Raw genomic sequence first — 8,970 nt, 5'->3', positions numbered from 1 at the left:
AACCAACTAATCATGTGAGGATCCAAATCTCCCATAACCACAGAAACAGCTGTTATAACAGCTTTACACTCTGCAGAGGTTGTCCAACTTTTAGCCATAAGTCGTGATATACATGTTGCCATGTTTGTAAGACACTTAACATATACCAATGATGTGCCACCATAAAATCACTACGAAGCATGGTCCATCAATTAAGTCCTAGTACTACAACAAATGCTAGTCAGGTGTCTAATCGATATGCTAAACCTTACCCATATCGGCCTTGTGTTCGGTACGATATTTCTGGGTTGTCGCTCCATGAACCAGTCTTTATATGTGACACTCGGGCAAAGACTACTCAACAGGGTAATAACCAGCAGAAGAGGGAGGGAACATATATTACAGCCATCCTAACCAAAGAGAACAGATGTTACGACCATCCTAACCAAAGAGACAACTGCTTGGAATGAATCTACAAGCCGACCACACTTACCATCATAAACCTACCAACTCTTTGCCCAAGTCCTAGGGTTCCATATTAATATATCAAGTTCACAATGACTATTATATATATCCACTAATCATTTATATGACACTACCCAACATCTCGATAGCAGGGCTAAGCAATTCTATCCAAAAGACTCATGTTAACCACCTCTTAGGCGTCAAGGAATGTAAAGGTAAACCCTAATATAGGTGACTATCTATCAAATTGACAGATATTTCATGCAATTTTATAAAACAAAATATTTAAAAATATAGGTTCAATATGATCAAGGACACTTGCCTTCTCCTTGCTGCTGCTCAGTGTACTCTAGCTTCTGGTCTTGACGTTCCTCAAATTGATCTTGGGTGTTGATGTCTAATCGCACAATTACTGGTAAAACACACAAAAAATACACTAACAAAGCATAAAACAAAATAACAACAAGATAAAACCTATCTAGAAAGATAGAGTTTGCACAACTTTCCCCACGAGTCGTGATTCCCGTGTTGCTTCACACTTCCAGGGTGTGGAGTTGGGGTCTCACTACAAGGCCTTTACAAAGCTCCCGTCGATCCGTAGGCACCCACTGAGGTTTCACCACTAACAGACAATTCCATCACTGCAAAAGCCCTTTCTTGTGTCACTCAACTATCCATTAGTGCCCACAGAATCAGAGGGGTTGCTAATTAGATGGCCAGGCCATACTCATATTAACCTCATGGTTGTGCAGTTTAGCTGGGTTACATGATTCAAGAACTAGTCCTTAGGATTCCACACAAGAACAACCACCAACCAACTATGCATTACCCGCACACGTGCATTCCCGCACCATCATCATACAAACATTCTATTGGGATCCTTATACCATATTGCTACAAAATTACCATACCTGATTCTTGTTGCATAATTATAAGTCAAGATTAACATTTACCCAACTATGACAGCACTGGCATATCTACCCTTCATGAACCATGACTCATCAACAACGACAAGGAATAATCATACAAAAGCTAGTAAATCCTAACATGGGATTCTAGTTTAGACAAGCATGCAATGAAGGAATAAATAGCTACACATGAATCCTAAAACAGGAGTAAGATGTTCAAGGACACTTGCCTTCAGCTGAGGGTTGCTTGAAGTCTTCAAAAACTTGATCTTGCAGATTCCCGAACGAATCACCTCCTAATCGACAAACCGGAAAAAGTACCATAGGGAAACTACTAAGAACAATACACCAAACAATACTAAGACTAGGTTAAAAAAAACCCTAGAAAAGATTCTACACGTCGCTACGAACATTTGAGCATGAAAATTACCGAAATCGGAGCTACGAGCAAAGAGTTATAAGCTTTTGAAGTTCTAGGGGCTTTTCTGCAAATTTTACTTGTTTTCCAAGAATAAACCGATTTGTTTTTATACTGAAAATCTTATTTATGATGTCATAAAGTGAATAAGAATTATTTTTTCATAGAAAAACCTACAGAAAAGGTCCATGGACCTATGGACCACGGCCTGAGGGCCGGTCCATGGTCCACGGTGGACTGACTACAAAAGAGTGAAGGGGTATGGGATCTATGCCACACGATCAAGATTGGACGGCTATGGGTGAAAGGGGGCAAACCGGGCGGCGGTGGACATGGCCGACGGCCGGTCAACGGTGGTGCATGGTTGGAGCCTCGTCGGAGAAGCGTGAAGTCGCGCTTCCGGCCACGAAACTCATTGGGGAAAGGCACAAAATGACGAGCAGGGCACGGGGATTCTCACCACGGGCTTCTCGACGATGGAGAGGGGCTGTGGGAGGTCGGCAATGGAGAGGAGCGGATGGTGGAGCTCGAACACTGCGCGGACGGGGTTCCGACGGTTGAGAGAAGCTGAGGAGCGGCGGGACGATCCACCGGAGGCCCTGAGACACCAAAGAGGGAAGAATCAGGGTCAATGGTGGCTCGGGTGCAGAGAATTGACGCGGTGGCGGAGCTCACCGGAGTTGAAGAAGATGACAACGCCAAGGATGAATCTGAGCAAAAAACAAGGGGGAAACGGGTGGAATGGGTGCGGAACGTCGCAAGGAATACATTGGGAGGCTTATATGTGCGAGAGGGGAAGAACATCGGTCAGATTCAAAGAAAATGGCCAGTGGCCTTGATGGAGATAAATACGGCGGAGAGTGCGCGGGAGAGGGAAGCTCGGGCGTGAGGGAAGGTTGACTTGGGAGCGGCCCAGCGTGGAAGGGGAGAAGGTGGCCCACGCGGAGAGAGGAAAGGAGAGATGGGGAGGGAGGAGTTGGGTCGGGGAATGATGGCCAGGCTGGGTCCAATTGGGAGAGGGAGGGAGGCAGCCCGGAAAGAAAAGAAAGGGGAGGGGGAGATTTGGGCCACACTAAAGGAATTCAGTCCGGGAAGAGTTTTAAAATTTTGAAAATACTTTTCTTTTTACATTTTGAACCAAATTCAAAAGAGGTTTTAAACAAGCGACTTTTAGCGATCTTTTGCAAACATTTTTCAAGCATAAAACCCTATTACAACTATTGCAGCATAAATGCATCAAACACAAATATAACCTATGGAAATTTAAATTTAGAAATTAATTTCTTCTATTGAACAAAATTTACAACTCCTACTTAAATTCTAGCAAAATTTTAAACTATTGCAGAAATTGTAAATTTAAGGTGTTACTGGTTAGCACCGACCTTTCTATAGTTTCTACTAATCCATTTCAGACTCTTGTTCCAATGCATGTCCTGGAGCGCGTTCTAGTGCCTCACACGGCTTCTACGGCTCGCCACGTTCTCACTCAGTGGAGTAGGCTTCCTGCTGGAATGGCCACCTCGGAGGATGAGCAAGACTTGTGTCGCCGCTTTCCTGCCGCTCCAGCTTGGGGTCAAGCTATGCTCTAAGGGGCGGGGATTGTCATGAACCGACGTATGTCATCTCTCTGGTGTGAATGGTGCCATGTCCAGGTGGAGAATTCAGTCGAGCCTTGGAGGCGATGGGCTGTGGCTAGCTGGTGGGGTGTGTGGGTCTAGGCCCGTGTGTGTATATGGGTTGTGGCAGTTATATAAGCCGTGTGTTGTAATTGAGTGGGGACAAAATATCGACTATCCTCTTTGAACTCGGAAGTTTCTATTCCTCCCCATGGCTCCCCCCGTGTTTTTCTCGTGCGATCCCTTTCCGTCACCACGAAACCGACCTCACGCTGCCCGCCAGTGATCTCGGACAGCAGGAATGTGACACTGAACATGCAGAGTAGCAACCCGCCACCGGCACCGCCCCCCCCCCCCCCACCACCACCACCGCTACCGTCCGTAATTGCTAGTCTCCTTCAGTTTTGTGGCAAAATTAGTTGGTGTGTGATGTGTGCCTGATTCAATTCTGCTTTTTTTTTTGTTGAAAAATTGTTACCTGCATTCTCGAGAGGTTACAAAGGATGACAGTTGAAGCGATTGAGGATAAATAATTACAGACGGAGATGTGTTACGATACTGATACGTAAAATATATTGAAACGCGTACAACCGTTAAGTGAAATGCAAGGATTACAATACAATAGCGCTCTAATATGCAGTTGTGATTCCTGATAAATTCCTTGGTTCAAAAAGAAAATTGACAAATTTTAACCGGAAGACCGATACTAGATAACTTGTTCAGAAGAACATGAGACGTAGGTACAACCATCGTACAACGTACCTACGATAGGAATAACAATCACACACGCGCGCGCGACCAGGTAGCTGCGCACCAAATGGATACGACACCAGTCGCCTATAGACCATCGGAGTTCATAGCATTGCTGCTTAAAAGGCACAAATTGCATAATTAATGCTTGTTTAGTGTAACAGTTCAAAACTTTACACAAGCCATATGCCGCCGGAATAAACCTCTCGTAAAAGTTTTGTTCTGTCTGGTAATAATCAAACCAGCCGGAATTCTTATTGTAAATCCTCTCCCATGCCCACACAACAGGGCTAAAGCGTAGAATCAACTACAGGTTTCAATTACCGCTACAATCTGCAAAATGTCCTATCTAATTCTCGTTTGCGAACTTGATACCCTTCTCAATTGAGGACTTGAGCTCACCCTTGAGATTCTCTAACCCTTCCTTCTCAAAGGCCGACAACTCACCCAACCCAAGCACTTCCTCAACTCCATTCTTCCCAAGCTTCACCTGTAACATCAGTGATAGCAATGTAAGTACTCCAGCAACTAGAACATGAATTCCAATCAATCGCTCAAACATAAGATTTCTGTAGTACAAGTGTAAGATATCGGGATGACAACAAGGTGAAACCACACTAAGTAGTACCTGTTCCAAGATTAATTATGTTGAATTTTGAACATAAAAATATATTGATAAAGCCAAGTCCTTAAGCAAATGTCAGTGCATGTACAATTGACCACCACGTGTTCATGCAGAGCTTCTCTTTTTCAAAACCATTTCATCTTAGGCATAAAAAAATCCGTAAGATATCGTGCTACAGGAAAATAGACCCACACACTACAACATGGTGAAGCATTACATATTTGCATAAGTACTCGTAAGCACCATTCTGGTGCCATATGCTGCTAAACCAATGTCCATGAAATAGCTCAGCCAATAAAATGAAGGTGTAACCACGCATTGCAAACCAGTATCCAAGCTAGCAATTCCATAAACTATTAGACTTCAACTATTGTCATAAAAATATCATTGCACGGAATCAGCAAATGTGTGACCACACACTTAGACATAACCTATCTTTCCATAATTTGGACAGATGCATAGCTAGGTCATGTTCATCTCCAAACATTTGTATTTAGTCAGCAGAAAAGGAAGTTTTAAATTAAACAACTTGCAAGCCAAATAAAATTATCGATGCACAAAATAGAAAAGGTGAACTAGGATAACCATGCCTCACATAGGAACACAATCTCTTCAAACATAAGACTACAATAACCATCTATCATTAAAAAAATTATTGGCACAGCACAGTAGATACTTAGATATATCACCACTGCAACCATAAAGTGAAGTGTGCATGTACCTTGGAGGCAAAGAATGGCAGCTCTGTTACAGTTGATTGCACATAAGAGCATTCGACAATGTCTGGAACTCCATTGAGACCCTTCAAGCATGCATCAGCAAAAACAGCACCAGCATACCTGCACCAATATACAAATTTATTTATAAAAACAGACAGAAGAAAACTAACAGGAAAATCAGGAGACCCTTGGTCTGCACAGTTCTTGTTTTTCTTTTTTGACTTACGCCATGGACAAGGTTGCAGAGCCCTTTCCAGCCTTTGCCTCAACAACTTCAGTCCCACCATCCTGTGTCCTCTTGGTGAGAGCCTTGATGTCTTCTTCAGACAATGCATTGGTTGCAGGAGTTGCCTATATCAAATAAAACCTAATCAAGCTAGTTATCAAAGTTAAGAGTAGCAAATTAGAAGTACACTGTTTACATCAATTACTTCACAGTTCAAAATGGCCACAGAAATTTAACCATAGATGATATGTTTTCCCCTATTAATACTAAGCTAAGTTAGGAACAAAGGCTTCTACCAACAAATATATCTTGTGATTTAGAGAAATAATAACATAACACTTTTGTATTTGATGCACAATAAACCCCAGCAGTATTCTCTCATTACCTGAGCACATGAACATTGGTTTTCTAACTCAGCATGTTTTCCTCATTACATGGCATAATATAATGTGGTTCAAAAAGGATCTATCACTCAATTCAAATCTGATTATAATAAATGTTGCATGAAAACATTAATTCAAAGAAAGCTTATCAAGGCCAAATACCTGTGAGAACAGTGGCAGGATGGTGACACCCGCATGACCACCAACAACAGGGACATTCACACCTGCAAAAATCACTCCAACTTAGGAACAGAGAAACAAAATACTACTACAAACCACACTCTTCCGTTCCACAATCATAAAGTAAACCATTGATTATTACCGGTAACTGGTACATTGGCCTTCCCAGCATAGAAAGTCTTGGCACGAACAACATCAAGAGTGGTCACACCAAACAACCTCTTCTCATCATAAGTACCGGCCTTCTTGAAAACCTCAGCAGCAATTGGCACAGTTGAATTCACAGGGTTGCTGATCATGTTCACAAGAGCCTAAGATATAAAGAAAAATCAAATCCACAATAAGATGTGTGAAAATCAAAATTAAGCAACAATGGCAGTTAATTATGTCAGTCTCACATATCATGCCATTTGCCATGAAAATGGATAATATATCATGTATTGGAGCTGGTTTTGATGTCACAATGTACTTATCGTTCCTCTTCGGTTGAAACATAGGTTGCATACTACGTGGTTCCACAATCCCATGGGTACAACAAAAGGCTGACATAAAACAGATGCTAGAAGAATGGTATAGTAAGCATATACACAACAGATTAAATAGTCAGGAGACTTTGAGGTTCAAAATTGGCAAACTTTAAAGGTATAACAGGGCAACCAAACCAAGGTAACACTGATCTACTCGTAACTTGTCCAGGCTTGGATACGATACAATGGAAATGGGGGGAAAAAAACTTTTGCATTAAAACTCACAAAAACCCAGGTTAGCAGATTATCTAACAAGAGATCTACATCGAGTGAGCCTGGGAGAAATAATATACATGATTAGGCAAAAATTTGATGCCTTTCCAGCAAACAAGTACTATTCGTTAAGCTGTTAATAAAATTCGGTTGAGTTTTCCATTTCTACAGATCAATGCTAGTGCCATCTTCAACAAGCAGATGGATCCGTAGTTAGACCGCACCCACGGAATCCATGGCAAATTATTACGCGAGAATCGATATACTGATCTACAGTAAGAACCTTACATTGGGGCAGTACTTGGCTATAGCGGTGCAGAGGTTCTTCACGATGCCGGCGTTGATGTTGAAGAGGTCGTCCCTGGTCATGCCGGGCTTCCTCGGCACGCCGGCCGGGATGATGACCACATCGGACCCCTCCAGCGCCTCCCCGAGCTGGTCCTCCCCCATGAACCCCTTCACCTGCGCAGACCCCAAGATCAAGCGCCGTTAGCACTAGCCAGACGGATCCGACCGAATCGAGCAGCGCAACGAGGAGAGTGGCGGCACCAGGGCGGGGGAGTTGATGTGGGAGACGTCGGCGGCGACCCCCGGGGTGCCGGCGATATCGTAGAGGGAGAGGGAGGAGACGAGCGGGTTGAGCTTCATCAGGAGCGCCAGCGGCTGCCCGATGCCCCCCGCCGCGCCGAGGATGGCCACCTTCCGCTCCAGCTGCCCGGTGGCAGAGGAGTAGCCGCGGCGGCGGAGGAGCTGGGAGGCGGATCTCATCAGCGACGGGCTCATTGTGAGCTGGATTGGGGCTTGGATGCGGCGGCGCGTGAGATCTGGGTTCGGAGGAGGCGAAGGTTGGAAAGGCGGTAGTGGGACTGTTTGGTGGACGTGGATGGGATCGGATCTAAATGCTCTGAGTATTTTGTAAGATGATGGACAGTAGTCTGATCTTAAACACATATAAGCAAAGGTATTGTAGCCTATAACATCACTGTAGCACCCAATTCTATTTATTCATATGAGATCTAATGTCTCACGATGGAGTGCAATGAGGTGATCACGTTCCATTGGGATCTCCTGACGATAAAGTCGCAGGGAAAGGGGTTTTGGGAAAGAAAAAGTCATTTTTAGTCTTTGAACTATCATGTTTGCCTGATTTTAATCATTAGCTATAAAATTAGGTAGCTCTGACTTCAAACTACCTATCACGATGTATTGTATACCCTAAGCTTACCTGAAGCGGTTTAAGGTTGACATGGCATCGGTTTGTAATCCACGCTGTCACATGTGACTACATCGGCTCATTGCGATATGTTTAAATCACTTGCTCTGCTTTCACCCATTCATTTGCCCCTTCTTCCCCAAAACGATTACTATGAAACCCGAGCCCGAGCTCTCCTGCTCGATTCGTCGACGGTGGTTATAGAAAATGGTAGCGCAACATGTAGGCTAACATGGGGAGCTAAAGACGGGCAAGTAGACACACTTAGGGAACGGATCCGGTGGAGAGGTAGGCCATTTATTCGGATCGAAGCACTTTAGCGAATTTTGAAGTTGTAGTCCTAATTTGGTGAATTTAAGGCATATTTTGGTCCATGTAGGGATGGATCTATTGGAGTATCTTCCCATTTGATTCCATTTGGGGAGGGGGGGGTTCTTTAACGATGGTAAGATTCTGCACTATTGCGGTGGGAGAGAAGATATTTGCTACATCGAGCATGATAAAGTGTCTCTGTCTAAGGTAACCGACCATCTTAAAGACCATTTCGGTACAAGTGATCCTTTAGTGTTGCATTGGCTCTTCCCTGGTAAAGAATTAGTGAATGGTCTTAGAGTTTTGATAGACATAAGTTGTTCCAGCAAATGTCTAATTTTATATCAAAGAGAGGGGTTGTAGACATATTTGTTGAGCTTGTTGCTATGGATGAACAAGAGGAAGAGTCTGAAAAGCAAGAAGACAGTGACAGGGA

The 8,970-nt window shown here is 43.6% G+C and overlaps 1 protein-coding gene across 1 annotated transcript; it reads right to left on the bottom strand.

Moving 5' to 3' along the window:
* Positions 1 to 4,239: 4,239 nt before the first annotated feature.
* LOC133908379 (malate dehydrogenase, mitochondrial-like) lies at positions 4,240 to 7,934 on the bottom strand. Its single transcript, XM_062350376.1, has 7 exons — positions 7,559 to 7,934; positions 7,298 to 7,471; positions 6,412 to 6,580; positions 6,252 to 6,313; positions 5,707 to 5,831; positions 5,483 to 5,600; positions 4,240 to 4,626 (listed from the first exon to the last, which is right to left on the bottom strand). Exons 1-7 carry the CDS (start codon positions 7,790 to 7,792, stop codon positions 4,486 to 4,488), a joined length of 1,023 nt encoding a protein of 340 aa, XP_062206360.1. The 5' UTR covers positions 7,793 to 7,934; the 3' UTR covers positions 4,240 to 4,485.
* Between the last annotated feature and the right edge of the window lie 1,036 nt (positions 7,935 to 8,970).

The sequence above is a fragment of the Phragmites australis genome, chromosome 2 (genome assembly GCF_958298935.1).
Source record: "Phragmites australis chromosome 2, lpPhrAust1.1, whole genome shotgun sequence".
Taxonomy (NCBI): Eukaryota; Viridiplantae; Streptophyta; class Magnoliopsida; order Poales; family Poaceae; genus Phragmites; species Phragmites australis.
The sequence above is the reverse complement of the archived record's forward strand: the minus strand, read 5'-3'. Positions and strand labels throughout refer to the sequence as shown.